At 36.9% G+C, this 17,679-nt stretch overlaps 1 protein-coding gene across 1 annotated transcript in view; it reads right to left on the bottom strand.

The window, feature by feature from the left end:
- The window catches only part of ZFAND3 (zinc finger AN1-type containing 3), a 247,499-nt gene that overhangs the window by 61,365 nt on the left and 168,455 nt on the right, over window positions 1-17,679 (bottom strand). The window contains exon 4 of the mRNA XM_084889538.1: window positions 4,389-4,454. Coding sequence (XP_084745664.1) covers window positions 4,389-4,454 — 66 coding nt within the window. The remainder of the gene's footprint in view (window positions 1-4,388; window positions 4,455-17,679) is intronic.

Raw genomic sequence — 17,679 nt, 5'->3', positions numbered from 1 at the left:
CTATATTGTTTTCCACCTGTTTAAATTACAATATCCTCAGATCAACATTAGTCCCTTGAAGCAGAGACGTTATTAATCAACCACTCAGGCTTGTAATTATGAGCCTAATGCTAATCTTTAGATCTAATTTTCAAAGTACTAAAAAGAAAATGACCTGTGCACTGAAAAGGTCGCTAACCTTTTTTTTGCGAGTACACTCTCTAAGATATCTGGCTATGTACCTTTAATACGCATCCTATGTATTTGCTGGTTTTAAACTATATGTATGGAGTGTTATATAGTTATAAAATGAATCTGCAAAACAGAAAATTTAGAAGGCAGAGATAAAGAACTTTTACTATTTTCTCCCAAACCTCACAGATTATACATTACTAGAGGTCCAGTGCATGGATTCATGCAACAGTGGGGTCCCTTGGTGTAGCCTGTGGGGATTGGCCTGTCACTCCTGCCTGCGGCTCCTGCTCATCCCCGCCCCACTATGCCTGCTGCTTCTAGGGAGGCTCGCTGCCCCTCCGCTGCATTCTCTGGGCTGCGGCAGCCAGCAGAGAGCCCTGCGTCTAGTGCTCATCTGTCAGCTGAGCGGTGCTCCCACGGTGGGAGCGCACTGACCACCAGGGGGCAGCACCTGCATTGAGCGTATGTTCCCTGCATTGGTGGTCAGTGTGCATCATAGCCACCAGTCAGACGAGTCGACCAGTTACTTAGGCTTTTATATATATAGATATGCCTTCTTCAGGGACTGTTGACCTAAAGAACCACTATATTTTAGCCTAAGTATCTTTTTCCTAACACACGTCATTACTATGCTAGAGGCTGCTTTAGGTCCAACCTTGTATTGAACAGATTGGTTTGGAGGGTTCAGTAAGACCTAATTCACAGGTCTCACGCCAAGAAAAAAGTGATACTACTGTCAGGCAATTATTTACAGATCATTTATGCCTGAAGCCCTGTGTTCTAGGATCTCTTTGGGAGAGCTACTGTGATTGTGCCCCTTTATGGCAGAAGCACCACAGAGCATGCTAGAGGTATGAGTCCTCTCTTGAAGAACCTAGACATAAGGAATACAAGAACACTCCAGCAATCTAACACTATAACTGATGAAGACTCATAAGAAAAATGTTCAGAATCCCCATCATGGGCAGCCTGCTGACTCAAGGACAGACAGAAAGATGGAGACAAAGACTGTCAACCTGCAGTTCTCAAAACAAATCATTCAATTTACCTCTGACAGGAAACTCTGTCCTCTGATGTCAGGGCCATAGTTTTTTGTTGTTTAAATATATTTTTATTGATTTCAGAGAGAAAGAGAGAGCGAGAGAGATAGAAATATCAAAGATGAGAGAGAATCATTGGTTGGCTGCCTCCTGCACGCTCCGCCCTGAGGATCGAGCCCGCAACCAGGGCACACATCCTGCCTGGGAAACAAACTGTGACCTCCTGGTTAATAGATGAATGTTCAACCAATGACCTATACAAGTCAGATGTCAGGGCCATAGTTCAGGAAGTCAGAGGGGGCACAGAGAGGCTTCTTGAAAAGTGCACCAAGATGAACTTGATAACTTTTAACGTGCAGGGTGATCAATCTCAACTTTCCTTCGGATTTTTTAGAAGATGACCTGCACATTGCATTAATTTCCTTCCAAGTCAGAAATTCTCAATCTTTTCCTAGTTAAGAGCTATGTAATCACCTAAAAGAAGGCCTGGAAATGTGTGACTGAGAGCTCAATCCTTGCTTATCATTTCACTTTACGGAGACCTAAAAATATTACCATGAGTTCCTACTGTAATACTAAAATGCAACAAAAAAAATGTAATCAACATAAAATCAATTAATGAAACTAGATATAGCAACGAATTCTGCATTTCTAGTCTTCTATCTAAATTACCTTCTGATGTGTTATCCACAGTATTTAATGGTTGGCCACTGTATACACATAATCTTTAATGATACAATTACACTGAAATAGCAATTACCTTTAGAGATCTATTATGTGAGCTTTATGCATATTACTTCTTAGACTAAACCTATGCGATAGATTTATCATCCAATTTTACAGATAAAGTACAAATTTTGAGATATTAACTTATTTACCTAAAATCACATTTTGTAATACATAAAGCTAGGATCTGAAACCAAATCTGTTTTTAGAACTCACATTTTAAGCACTACTTCATTACATGCTGTATTTCCAATTATGGGTCTCCCATTCTCCCTATTTCATTCAATGATATGCTTTTCCACCATCTGGCTAAGAACATAATTATAATACAACTAGAGGCTCGGTACATGAAATTTGTGCACTGGGACAACTGCTGGTTTAGGCCTGATCCCAACCTGCAGTCGGATATCCATCTTGCAATCCGAGACTGCTGGCTCCCAACCGCTCACCTGCCTGCACCCGTAACTGCCTCTGCCTCAGCCCCACCACTGTGGCTTTGTCCAGAAGGACATCCAGTCTATCCGGTCTAATTAGCGTATTACTGTGAAAAGCAGTAACATGATGTAGTGCAAAACAACACAGGCTTTAGTATCTGAAAGATCTGTGTTTAAGTTCTGTTTCTATTTCTTACTAAAATATTACTACAAGAAATGTACTTAATTTTCTGAGTATCTATTTTGCCATCTGTAAAAGAGGAATAACTCTCTTGCAGATTTGTTCTGAAGATTAAATTGTCATGTATGTAAATCATATTGAATGGTGCCTGGTAATATAGTTAGCATGCAATAAATGCTATTATTATTTTCAGATACACAAAATAGTATGGGAGAAGGAAATACATGCCTAGACATGAAGGACACAAAGGACACAAGTACATAATATTCAAAGAAGGATTCCTACTAGTTTCGGTGCCTAAGCTGAGCACACGAGTCTCTTTTTCTCTATCTCTCAGGATGTTCCAATGTGCATGAGGTTCACTCCTTGACTGCTACCTAAACATATTGGTAATGCTAACAGGAAACCCTGCACTGAGGGCCAAGATTGGAAGGAAAGAAGAAAGACTAAAAGACCTGAAATCAAAGGACTCTGAATGTTTTCAAAGCTTCTGGCTGGAGTGGATAGGAAGCTGACTCTGACTTCCCACTGGCTAATCAGGATGGTCTGTCTCACTCCAGGGCAAGGTTCTCTTCTGTCTCCCTTGGAACTACCCACTCGAGCGTGGGTACTAAAGACAGGAGGAATGACAGCATGCCCTGCCTCAAAATTGGTCACGTGGAACAGAAGAGTAAAATTAAATTCCCAGAGTTCAATGCCTAGATGCCACTCAGGAACTGTGCAAGGTCAGGCCTTTTTGAGTTAGTTTAACATAAAAACTATGAGCATTTGAAAGGGCTGAGGTTTCAGAATGAGTTTGTACATAGAAATAGTTTGGGCTATTTTTGTTGAAAAGTTAAAAGGACTTTTTAAATTATGAAAAATACTTTGACTGTGACCTTTAGAAAAACAATATAATTATTTTGACTCTTCCAAATATAATCCTTGAGATATTTTAAATAACAGGCAGCATTATTGGAAAAGGCAAATTTACTGTTTAAAATAAATTGAGCTATAGGCTAAGGGAGCAATGGTCATTATGACTGCTTTTTAGAGAGCTACAAGATTCATGACTTCATATTTAATAAAAATGTCATAGATGCACAGAGATTTCTGGGAGACTTTATGTATCTGAAAAGAATAATTTCAACATACCCCATGTACTGAAGATGAGAAAGTAATTTTCCAAAACTATTAGGATATTCTAATAGTCAAGTTAAAACACTGATTATCTGTACTACAACTTCTTTCACCTTCCAGTCTCCATTGTTAAATATTTTTTGTAGTAAGTCCAAGACTCAGACAAATTAGCCACATTCTAGAAAATGGGCAATATATGTTTCATGTTATAATATTCTTCAGACATTAGGAAACTGCCTATCTTCTTGGTTCTAGCCGGAAGTTTAAATCAGTCAATTTGACCTCCAAGAGCACCACTTTGACCTCTGCTCACACTCCACTCCCAATATTAAGCACAAACTATATCACTTCAAAATTGATGGAAGAAATTAGAGAGCATCCTGGCATGGACACCACATTAAAACCAGTAGCTAATTTCTATGAATAATTCAGATAAGAATGAAGCCAGATAAGAATGATGTATGGCCCTAGCTGGTTTGGCACAGTGGATAGAGTGTCAGCCTATGAACCAAAGGGTCCTGGGTCAGATTCTGGTCAAGGGCACGTACCTTGGTTGCAGGCTCCTCTTGGCCCAGCTTCCACAACCAATCAATGTGTTTCTCTCACATCAATGTTTTCCTCTATCTTTCCCTCTCTCTTACACTCTCTAAAAATCAATGGAAAAATAGCCTCGGGTGAGGATTTTTAAAAAAACAACAAGAATGATATACGTACCTGTACCACAGGATCTTTTGGTTGGTGTGATTAACGAGACATGAGCTGTGTCTGTGCATGGCCCACCTAAAAACAGAAAGGCAGGCACATCAGTCAGGACAAACCGGCTACATGCCCATAGCTGCTATCTTGGATAAAGAGAAACCTAAAAAGGCAGAGATTAGCCTGCAAATAAACATAATAGAAAAGATGGAAAAGGTGGTGATAGTGGTAGATGAACTTAGTTCAGCAATTTAGATCTACATTTTTTTCTACATTAGAACATGCTTTTTGTAAAAAACTAATTGAATATCACATAATGTTATAAAGTTAAGGGTTAAAATATTAACTAGAATCCCAATCCAGCAAGAAGAAATTACCCACAAGTTTGGGGAGATGAGTTTTTCTACAAAGCAACAAGTAGGAGTACAACCTCGTAAGCTGATCTCAGTTGTTATCCTACCTTTAAATTCATTGCAAAACTAGCCTTATTTTTTTTTGGGGGGGGGGGGGGGGAGGGGGGCGGGAGCTGCCTAAGGAACAACAAACTGCTTGCCAAAATAAATAAAGATCATTTTAATATATAAAAAGATATTGGAACCAAGAAAGAAATATCTAGCTTAATTATAAGAATGATATAAAGAGGGCATTCATGGAATCTTTGAGAATCCAGAAATCTGATGAATAGGTATAATTCAAGAGTAAGCAAAAGATTTAGTCAGTCAGTGGGTGAAGGAGTGAAAAGCAATAATTTCAAGTCCACCAACAAATTCTGAAGTTGGTTCAGAATCAGGACTACTAACAAGTTCTTAAGTTGATATTTACATATACCTCAACACTCCCTACCAACCATGCCCTAACTTCTGAAATTAGAAATTAATAAATAAACATAAAGACCACTGGTTCTTGATATGCCCTGGAAAGGGCCGTGGTAATGATCATAAAGAAATAGAACACACAGGCAAATGTTAGACATATTTTCTGAAAAGGGTCCCAGGTGACTATGAATAGTAAAGGTAAACATGGTTAACTGACAGAGTTGTATATTATCCAGAAGAAGATTTCATATCACTGAAATTATTAATAGAAATGAAAGAAAGATGAAAAAGCTCTGAGACCTATTCTTAGAGTTTATGCCATGAAGATCCATGGGATTTAGGGACCTGTAAATCATGCCTAAGAGTTCATTGTCAGTCCACTCTTTCCTACACCAAGGATGTAACATCAGTTTGGCAAACCTTAGTGGGTATAAGAAAACACAGAAGGGAAATGGAAAAGGGGAGGAAAAATTAAGTAAGTGTATTATTGTCAAAGAACACTTTGCAAATACCTACTATGTGCCATCATGGGTAAGTCTCATGCTCAGGGAACTTACAATCTTATTAGGACAAAATTAGTGTAAATAATTGAGAACAATACATGATAGCAATAAAGAGCTGGATCAAAAATGATCAAGTGTCAAAGAATATGTAATTAGTAATGAATGCTAAATGTAATCAGAAAGAGGGATATTCATCATTGGCCAGTATCACTTGGAAATACTTTTGAAGAATTTCAAAATGAGGCAAGAATAAAATGAAAAGTTAGACCAGAAAGGCAGGGCATTTTTCTACAAATATCACTTCCCCAGAGAAAGCTTAACATACTAAAATTACATAGATTCAAATAGGCAACTGTGACATGAAAATAAGTAACATGGAGCCCTGGCTGGATGACTAAGTTGGTTGGAGCATCATCCCATACACCAATGGTTGCAGGTTTGATTCCTGTTCAGGACACATACCTGAATTTGGGGTTTGATCCCCAGTTGGGTGTGTACAGGAGGCAACCCATCAATATTTCTCTCTCTCATCAATGTTTTTCTCTCTCTTTTCCTTCTTCTCTCACCTTCCCTTTTCTCTCTCTAAAAATTGATTAACATATCCTTGGGTGAGAATAAAAAAACAAACAAAAAACAGTGCAAGCTGCTTGACTGAATCAAGAGACTAATGTACATTTATTAAAATCTTTTAAAATATTTTTTATTGATTTTTAGAAGGGGGAGGGGAGAGAAAAACATCAATGTAAAAGGAGAACACCAACTGGCTGCCTTCTATACACCCCCTATCAGCAAACAAGCCTGCATCCTGACCAGGAATCCAAATGGCAACCAACTAAGCTGCACTGGCCAAGGCTTTTAAAATCTTTAAAAAAAAAAAAAACTGAGGTATAACAATAACAAAATACTAAAATGAAATGTACAAATCTTAAATGTACGCCCTTAAGAGTTTAAATATCCTAATATATAAAAACCCAGGGTCTGTAATGACAGAAGGCTCGACCAACCAGAAGTCAGTTCTGCAGTCAGTGCTTGATTGCCGGCGGCGACCAGCACTGACTGCCGAGGGGACTGTGGATCAGGCCTGGAGAGAGGCCGGGACAGAGGAGCAGGGTCTGATCCGTAGCCTCTGTGGTAGTTGGCTGGGACTTGTGAATTAACACTCCCATGTTTACAAATGCAAACTTCACCTCATCTGGAGGGTGACAGTTATCCTTTCTAAAACTCCTAATGAATGACTTCCTATGCAGCTTTGGCAAGTATGCAAAAAACTTTCAGGCTGCCTAGCATACATAACTCCACATGCATCACCATGAAACTGCTCTCCAGAGAGCTTATTAAACTAACAACCCAATCCAATATAGTCACCAAATTACAGTAAACACAAATAGAACCAGAGCTGAGCCCAAACAAATTGACAGCGAGAGTAACTAGCAGTGATAATAAATCCCAGCTTTGATAATTGCACAATATTATAAACAGAGAGTTTGGAATTCACTTTGGTCTGACAGACTATAACCTATGAAACTCTTTAAAAATCCAGAATAGATGCATAGAAACACTGTACATATAGACTACAATAACTGTGGAGTCATACAAAATTAGTGTACTCTCGAATAAAACAAGAAGCCACAGGAGATATGATGTATACTCCTACACAATTAGTTTCAAATCAACTCTGTTAAAATGAATGTAGGAAATTACTGGCTACTCAAGAGGAACCTTTTCAGGTTTCTGACTACAATAAAAATATTAACTTGAGACCCATGTAGCTAGAGCAAACAAAATAATTTTGAAAGTTGATGGCAAGGGTCAAAGTCAGGACATCTCCTCCATCAAGAAATGCTGTTGTTCTTTTTTTTTTTTTACTGGGTTAACGTCTGAGAGAAGGGCTGGCATATGGTCCCACAAATCATTGTAAACTCTGTTTTTGGCTCTTCTTCCTCTCCTTCCCAGTAGGGTGAACTGAGCTAATAACTTACGAGCAAGGTGTGAAAAGTGTCCTGATGACTGGGTTCTATTGGAGGTGTGTGTGTGTGTGTGTGTGTGTGTGGTGGGATCAGATTGGGAAAATAAATGTATTTCTAAGCACAGAACGATTCCTATCACTACCTTCGAGTCTATATTAGTGGCAACTGAGTTTTGAATATGTCTTGGATTTTTAAACGTTAAAAAAATTAAAAAGCAGTTAAGTTTCTTCCTTAATCTGACAGGCTCTCTCCTGCCAGGTAACAAGATTAACCAACATGAACTCACTTTCAACCAATCACCATGACTGCATTTTACTCTCTTTTGCAAAAACAAATTAATCATCAGAATTTTTTCAAGTTTCTTCATTATCTAAAGCTATTCAGTATATAGTTTTGCATTTGATACTACAGTCAGAGGACTTTTTCCTAAGTTTCAACAATTTAGAGTCTGTGGTAGCTGTGGTTTGTGACCATAAGTCTAAGTATCCTACCTTGTCTTCTAGGGATGTTTCTAGTCTTACATTAAAGGCGTCATACATAATGCAGCACTATGGATTGCATTTGCAATTCCACATGAGAACCATGAAATGAAATTCTTCAGCTTTATTCCCAACAACCAGAAATTTTAATAGCATTTGCAACAGGATAGTGGATTTTCTTGGGGAAATAGTACTGATTTCAGGCCTGTAAAGCTGAAGTCTAGATATTAAATTCACTGTAACTTACAAAACCAGGACTGAATAAAGGTATCACATTAACCATCAACACTGACATTTCAAGCTAAAGTAGCAGAATGCTTAAATTTTCTTTTTAAACTGTAGAGTTACTAAACATGCCAAAAAACCCCGAGCTAGCACCCATAAACTGGTTGAAGACTATAATCCAGGAAAAGCAGAGAACACAGGTTTGGAGGACAGCTGCATTTAGGCTGGCAATCATTTTAGGCCCTCAAAATTTAAGGCTGAATAAATACAGAAAAATAGTATTTCTCCTTAACCTTGGAAATGGAGATCAGCAATCTACCCAGAAAGCTTTTGTTAAAACAGCTGTGATGACTCTTTGTTTTCAGTTCTTGGTTCTATTGCCCTCATTGGCTGCAGTTACACCATGTGCTAAAACACATCAATTGGGACAAATGGACTGTCAAGGAGTCAGCCAACTAAAAATTATAAGAAGCTCAATAACCAAACAAATATTCTATTGGAGCCTTCATGTTAACTGCAAAGCATTAATACACAAAATAGCCATTCCTTCTGCAGATTTATAACACTTTAATATCCTTGTTTAATTAACATGACATTTACATAACAGCATCTAATTAATTTCCAACTAAAGGCACTGTGAGCTAATTAGAAATGCATCATCCTTTTTTAACCAGCTTGTCAATTCCACTCTATCTTAATCTGCACATTGTTTACCTTTGCAGCATCCAAGTTTTCTAGGCTCATAGTTCCAAAGGTGATTTAGGACAACAGATTTAGGAGCTAAAATTAACCCCCCTCTCTAGAGATTTATATCATATTGAGAGTTTTTTAAAGAGACCTTTCAGAAAATAAACATCCATACAATGGAGATATTGAAATAAACTCTACAGTGTTTCCTGATGTGACCTTATTAAGAATGTAAAAATAGCCGAAACCGGTTTGGCTAAGTGGTAGAGCGTTGGTCTGCGGACTGAAAGGTCCCAGGTTCGATTCCGGTCAGGGGCACGTACATTGGTTGTGGGCACATCCCCGGTGAGGGGTGTGCAAGAGGCAGCTGGTCGATGTTTCTCTCTCATCGACGTTTCTAGCTTTCTATCCCTCTCTCTTCCTCTCTGTAAAAAATCAATAAAATATATTTTTTAAAAAGAATGTAAAAATACCTTTTAATAATCTTCAAAGAGACCATATTTCTTCAGCAGTAAAATATTCCTTCTTTTAAAAGCCTTCAATGTACTAGTACACATGAAAACTTAAATTAGTAAATGGTAATAAATGAGTATCAGGTACAGACCAGAATGCACAGGAAATAAGTCATCTCTTCAGAAAAGAAAACCTATCCTCCAACCTCACTCTAAACCTGCAACTCATGAATTGTTTTAATCAGAAAGGACACACCTAATCTGTCTACAGAATTGAGTTTGAAAAGCACCATTGATTAAAAACAAGGATACATAAAGATATAATGAGTGGAAATCCAAGCTTACAGAAAATCTTCAGCACAGATAATAGCCCTCCCACTTCTCCAAATGGAACTCCCAAATTAAACCATTTACAAAGATTGGTGCACAATCTAAGTGTTAATCTCTCAGTTAAAGTTCTACCCCTCATTTGTCTCACAGCATGTAGATCTACTTAAAGGATTCATGAGGAAGAGATTTTCAAAACAAATCGAAGTTGATATTGGTAGCAATCTATTTTGCTTATTTCATTACCATTCCACTCCTAGTCCCCTATATATTACAGTGCTGGACAGTTTTGCAAATATCAGTGTGTGTATGTGTGTCTGTACGCACATGCATGTGCCTGCCATCACATGGCCGCTTATTAGTCTACTAGAGGCTAGGGCACACACAGGGTCTCTAGGCCTGGTGGGTGATCAGAGCAAACTGGGGCCTTCCTTTGCTCCACTCCGCCCCCTGGTGGTCAGTACAAGATAAAGCGGGCAGTCAAATTCCTGGTGGGTCGAACTCCCAAGGGGACAATTTGCATATTAGCCTTTTATTATATAGGAAGGATTGCTCAATAGAAACAAAATTAAAAATTCTTCCATACCACCTTCCTCAGGGAAAAGCATTGCAAACAAAATGAAATCAGAAATGCTTTTTCACCTGTTCTGACGAACTCTATTATAGCAGAGTGGACATCCCTATTAGTGATGTGTTTTGAAAAAAATGCCCTCTTCTGAACAAGCAATGATTTTAATGGAATGAGCCTCAGGGCAGGGACAAAGTTTTACTTATTTGGGTAATCTAGCATGTTAAGTATTCAAAATATATTTTTCAATAAGGATTATAGGTTGATAATATTGTAATAACTACATATATTGCCAGATAGATACTAGACTTATTGGGGTGATAACTCTGTAAAGTATATAAAGGTATAGTCATTGTGTTGTACACCTAAAATTAATATAATACTGTATATCAACTGTAATTGAAAAATAAATTTAAAAGCAAGAAAAAATAAAAATTAAAAACTGGAAATTTGCTAAAAAAGTAGAGTTCAGGTACTTTTATCACAAAAAATGGTAACTTAGTTATGGTAATTATCTTAAATGTAATAATCATTATATCTATATCAAATCAGCCTGTTGAATAACTTAATGTACAATTTTTATAAAAACAAAACAAAAATATTTTCTTTCACTATTGAATGAAAATGGTCCAGGCCAAAAGCAATGATTGAACATACATAGCTATTCAGAAGGGAACTGGAATTCATAACAAACACAGTTGATTTTCACCGAAACATTTTGTTCCTGAAGTCTTTTTACACTTAAAAATTATTAAGGACATTATAGATCTTTTGTTTATATGGGATAAAACTATTGATGTTTACCTGATCTAAAATTAAAACTAAAAAAAAAATTAAAATTAAAATATATCTTCATTTAAAATTCACAGAAATAATTACATGTCAACATGTTTTAAGAAAAACAACTTTAAAGTTTTTTAAAACTATGAGAGTGGCCTGGCTTAAAGACACCTGGATTTTTACATCTGCATGCATACATTCAATCTGTTTCAAGGTATTTATACAAAGCATATAAAGAAAAAATACCCTTACACAGATATGTAATTGAGAAAGGAAAGAGAACAAAACAGTGAACCTAAAGGTAAATATAATTTCCAATTTCTCCATACTTTCCTCACATGCCAACTGGTTTATTCTAGTCTTGAAGAAACCAACTGATGTACCAGGATAAATAACAATAAAAAGTTTTCCCATTTTCAACAAAATGATCATATTTAAGTACATAAATACAAGGGACACTGGAATACACTCTACCGTCATTATTTCAACCCAGCATATTTTATTTCTGCTATTTGTGGAAAGAATATAAAACATGTTTCATGGAACTCAAAGAATTCTGAGCAAGCAGTTAAATTTATCTGATTTTAGTTTTTTAGACACAGTCTCTCACCTGGAACCATTATGACCCAAATAGAGCTTCCCATATATTAAAATACTGACTGCTAAACACCCACCACCAAGACTCCAAATTCTTATGTGATGAAGTATAACAGCAATTAACACTGAAATTCAAAGCAATCATTTTGGTGATCAAAACTAAGAACCTTTTTGAGAGGTTAAAACATCACCTGGATAATAAAGTCAATTCTATTTTTAGACACTTTTTTTTCTCTCTGTGACAAAGCATATTTAATATGGATATGAAATCAGGAGCTGTCGCTTCTTCAATTTAGACTTCAGTTCTGACTTTACAGGCTTAACTATGGCCCAACTTAGATTTCTATATTTGCATTTTGCCATCAACATGAGCATAAATTTCATCACATCAATAGAGAAACCACTCAGCATCAGGAGAGCTTTTATTTATTTTTTTTTACGAAGTTCAACTACCAAGAGCGTTTTCATAAACCTTGGCCTACATCAGCAACAAAATGGCTACAATGCCTTCTTCAGAAAGGAAAGTGATGTTCTTCAGAGAAAATGAAAAAAAGTAACTATTTAGGCCAGAGGTGTTGCCCCATGAACATTTAAAAACCATTTGGAGCTGAGACCGATTTGGCTCCCGGTCCTTTTGGAGAGAAATTCACAAACACAATTAAAATATATTCATGTAAAGTTGACATAACTACCTCTAACATACCCAAATTAATGCCCCTATATTATGATTTTTTTCAGCCAAACACTTCTGTCATAATAAAGGTTATGCTTACTTTAAAATCAGCAGTGTCACCCATTACCTGAGTCTACACATAACAAAAACAATATGACAATTGCAAAGGGCTAAAGCTGTGTGAAGTGCGGTTGTTCACTGTGACCTTTACTTTCACAGCAAACTATAGAACAGTTTATTTAATAAGAATTTTTTTTTTAAATTTTGCATTTGCAATAAGGGGGCAGTGATGATATTGCTTTAAAACCTAGTCTGAATATCAATAACTATAAAATCTCATTGGTGCCCAAGCGAATCTTTATAGAAAACTAACCTTTCAGATTTGTAGGTTTCTAAAGGGACCCTTAAAATTAGTGTTTAAAGTTTGCAAAAGGGGATTTTGAAGGGGAAAATTCAAGTGAGAAAAAAACATTTCACAACAGGTATATGACTTTTTGTACAGTTAAAAAGTCTCCTATTGTTTTAAAAGCTCTGTTAAAAGTGATGAAATGTCACCATAACAAAATAACCAAATATCTAAAGACTAGAGGCCCAGTACACAAAATTCATGCATGGGGGGAGGGGGGGTGTGCCCCTCAGCCCTGGTCTGCACCCTCTCCAATCTGTAACTTCTCTGGGGATGTCCGACTACCAGTTTAGGCCCAATTCCTGGCAGTCAGACATCCCTCTCACAATCCAGGACTGCTGGCCCTAAGTGCCTGCTTGACTGCCTCCAACTGCCCTCCCTTGCCAGCCCAATCACCCCCAACTGCCTTCTCCTGCTGGCCTGATGGCCCCCAACTGCCCTCCCCAGCCAGCCTGATGGCCCCCAACTGCCCTCCTCTGCCAGCCTGGTCGCCCCCAACTACCCTCCCCTTTACACGAATATATTTTAATTGTAAATTTCTCTCCAAAAATTGAAGGGATAAAATTATCCCCTGCAGACCTGGTCGCCACCAACTTCCCTCCCCTGCTGGCCTCATCTCACTCCCAACTGTCCTCCCCTGCAGGCTTAGTCCTCCACAACTGCCCTCCCTTGCAGGCCTGGTCACCCCCAACTGCCCTCTCCTGCAAGCCTGGTCCCTCCCCCAACTGCCCTCTCCTTCAGGCATGGTGGTCCCCAACTGCCCTCCCCTGCCGGCCATCTGGCCATCTTGTGGTGAAATCTTAAGATGGTGTCGACGACGCCACCTAGGCTTTATTATACAGGATGGTAGGGAAATTGCCTTTTTGAGTTACTTCATCTTGAAGTTATGAAATGGCACAGGAAATAATAAAAAATATTAAGCAACTTTTCAAAATCAGGTTCAGGCAATGAGAAGCCTCTCTTTAATGCATCAAAACACATGTGAGTAGGCTTACAAAACCAAGAAAAATAAACTTACCTACGGGAGATATTTAAATCAGTAAGTATAACTAAGTATTGCCTTGCCAAACACTATGCTGGGTGCCATGGGCACAGCAAAGCAACATAAAAGAAAATCTTTGTTAATTGCCCTGGCCAATGTTTCCAAGTGAACAGAGCATTGCCCAAGTGGTTGCAGTTTGAGTCCCAGTCTAGGGCACATACCTTGGCTGAAGGATTGATCCCCTGCCCTGGCATTGCAGGAGGCAACCAATGGATGTGTCTCTTCACATGGATGTCTCTCTCTCTCTCTCTCTCTCTCTCTCCCTCTTCTCCTCTTCCTCCCTCCCTTCCACTCTCTAAAAATCATTGGAAAAATATCATCGGGTGAGGATTAATAATAATAATTTTAAAAAGCCACAAAAAATATTTGGCTGATTTTGGCTTTCGTCTGTAAACTGGTACAGAAAGATGATCTTCTCATGTCAAAGAGGTAACCAAGACAATACGTGATTAGATGTTTCAGGTAAGAAATATAGGAATTCCTTGGAGGAAGAAATCAATACAGAAAAATGGTTTTGAAGTGGGCTTCCAAGAACATGAATAATGGTAATATGAGTACCATGGTGTCAGCTGGGGACACGGGTCTGGTTTGGTTCAGAGTTCAGCATCAGTGCTGGGAATAGGCAGGTCAGATACAACATCAATAAGAGAAATCCCTTTTTGGTTTAATACAATATCAATGAGAGATTCATCTGATAGAAAAGATTAGAAGCAAGAACAGTATAAAGATTAGGGCTGTAATCCTATAAAAACATGGTGGGAGTGACAAAACTTCCCAGACCTTTAATATTTCTCCATTGAGCTTAACTAGGGGATCATAAACAAATTCATAATTAGGAAATATGAACAATAAAAGAATAATTAAGATTTAATTTGTGTACTTAGATAATATATACATACTCTAAAATTAATAGAAGAAATTTTAAAAATAAGAATACTATGTGTAATTTTATTCTAATAAACTTACAAATCTAGATAAAATGGATACTTTCATAATGTAAATTATTAATATTACCTTTAAATGAAACAAAAATATGAATATTACCTTTAAATGAAACAAAAATATGAATATTACCTTTAAATGAAACAAAAATATGATATTCTAATATCAGATATTGGGCCAGTTTTATAAATAAGTCCTTCAAGATTTCAAATAATAGCTCCATCAGCTAAAAATACCTCATATCATATACAAAATAAATTTGAGTTGGATTCAAGAACTAAATAAATTAAAAGCTAAACTATAAAAGTATTAAAATATATATAGAAAATACTTTTATAAGCCCTTTGGAGAAAACTTAAGAAACACACAAACCTAGAAGACAAAAGACCAACAGACTTGAATTTTAAAATTTGTATACTTTCTAATGGAATCCAAGGCACCCAAACAAAAAATAAAAGCAAGTGACATACCAGAAGAAAATATGTGTCAGATATATAACAAAGATTTATTATCCAGAATATGAGTTCCCACAAATCAGTAAGAAAAAGATGCTAATAAATAAGCAAAAAATACATATAGAAAAAGTACTGGATATATATATATATATATATATATATATATATATATATATATATATAAACCTAAGTGACCTAATGACCAAACAGCCGGTCAACCGGTTGCTATGATGTGCACTGACCACTAGGAGGCAGCTCCTGCACTGAACGTCTGCCCCTAGTAGTCAGTGCATGTCAAAGTGACTGGTTGTTCCACTGTTCGGTTTATTTACTTATTAGCCTCTTATTATATAGGATAAACCTGCGTGTCATTAACTTTACTTGTATTCTTAAAAATAAGGTTAAAACTTTAAAGGGGGAGGGACAGAAAATGAATAATTTTAAAAATCATGGTGTTGTTTTTATTTGGCCTTTATTTCAACAATAAGTTAAAGGTCAGATGACACTAAGTGCTTAAATAGTTCAGGCCCAGCTTACATTATGTAATAGAAATAATTTCCATAAGATAACACTGCTAAACTGCTCAAGTCCTCTTGCATTTTGATAGGGATTAATTTAATGATCCCATACATTGATTCTTGGTGAATTACAGCCATTCAATTCAATACAGCATATAACTGTACATTATCAAGCTGTACCGCCAAGTATCAATCTTTTTAGAACATAGCCCTAATAAAAGCAGCATGCTACAGAATCAGCTTCAGGATAGATAAATGCACTGGGGGGAAATCCTTTAAATTAAAATCAAAAGAGACATTTTTCATTATGGGAAAGAATCTTCCACTTTGAGACTATTATAAAACAGAAAAGCTCCATCTGCTGTATAATTATCTCTGATAAACAGCCTGATGCTTTGAGCTTCATTAGAGAAAAGGAAGAGAAAGACACATACAGAGAGATCTGTAAATAAACCCCCCCACACACTATATTTCACATAAAACCAGCCCAGCAGGAAGTCATAAAATATTTGAATAAGTAATATTTTCTAAATATTGTACTAGAATACTAAGTCAGCCTGTCTTGGCTAATATTTGGTCTTCTGAAGTAGGTATACTTAAAAAAAAGGAAAACTAGTTTCATTTATTAATTATTAGAAACTAAACTGGTAAAAACAAAAAGTTCAGCCACTTGGTGGCAGTGATATTAATTTTCTAAGGGATAGATAAGAGCTTGTCAGACAGAAATGAAGACTAGTAGCCAATGAAGCCTAATGCTTCATTAAAAAAGCCTAATGCATGTTCAACGTCCCGAGGGCAGTCTAAGCAATCTGTTAAAATGCACCCCACTTTATTTTACTTTTAAATGCCTAGGGAAGCTAGAGAGTATCCCCAGGAACCAGTTTCCAAGAAAATAGAAGAAATCTATTTTAGATTTCTAATAGATTTTAATAAAATCTATTAGATTTTAATAAAATAAAATAAATCTATTTTAGATTTCTAAGAAATCTAATAGAAGAAATCTCTTTGTTCAACAAAATTAATTTATTCACAAATAAAGAATGCTCTGAAATCTTTATATGGGCAATCACTGTCATATTAAAGAAAAATCCATCCACACTTAGAAATTAAGCTTCAGTCATTAAAAATCTTTACTAACATTTGCATAGTATGGTTCTCACTTTTTCTGTATATTTTCTTTTGCTACAACAAAAGATATAGATTATACTGCATCTCCTGGGTAGATGCAGTATAAAAAGATAGGGAAAAACTCGAGCATTATGGAGGAAAAGGCCCAGAGCTGAGTTCTAGTCCTGTCATGTGACTCAAGACAGGTCAAAATACAAACCTTTTTCTCATCTGTATAATCTATAGAATAGAAAGGAGATTATTTGCCTTGCCAATGTTGCACACTGTCAAGATGATCCCAGGAAAATGTTTGTCAAAGTGTTTCGTAAAACAGAGGTTGGCAAACTTCTTCTGTAAAGGACCACTGGGTCTCTGTAGCAACTACCCAATTCTGCTGTTATACAAAAGCAGCAGCCATAGAAAATACATAAATGAATGAACATGGCGGTGTTCCAATAACATTTCAATTTCATATTATTTTCATGTCACAAAATACTTTTGATATTGTTCAATCATTTAAAAATCATTCTTAGCTTTAGGACATACAAAAAATAGGTGCTGGTCTGGATTTGGCCCTTTTAGGCTATAATCTGCCAACTCCTCTTGTAAAGGATAGTTTTATATAAGTGTTGGTTGCTGTTTATTTCTTACTAGATGCCCGGTGCATAAATTTCGTGCACGGGTAGGGTCCCTAGGCCTGGTCAGGTTCCCCGCCTCCCTGCCTCCTCCTTCCCTCACCACCCATGCGTTGCCACCATATGGTTCC

The sequence above is a fragment of the Pipistrellus hanaki genome (genome assembly GCF_964339955.1).
Source record: "Pipistrellus hanaki genome assembly, chromosome: 7".
NCBI classification, from domain to species: domain Eukaryota; kingdom Metazoa; phylum Chordata; class Mammalia; order Chiroptera; family Vespertilionidae; genus Pipistrellus; species Pipistrellus hanaki.
This window is presented reverse-complemented; position numbering and strand designations above follow the sequence as displayed.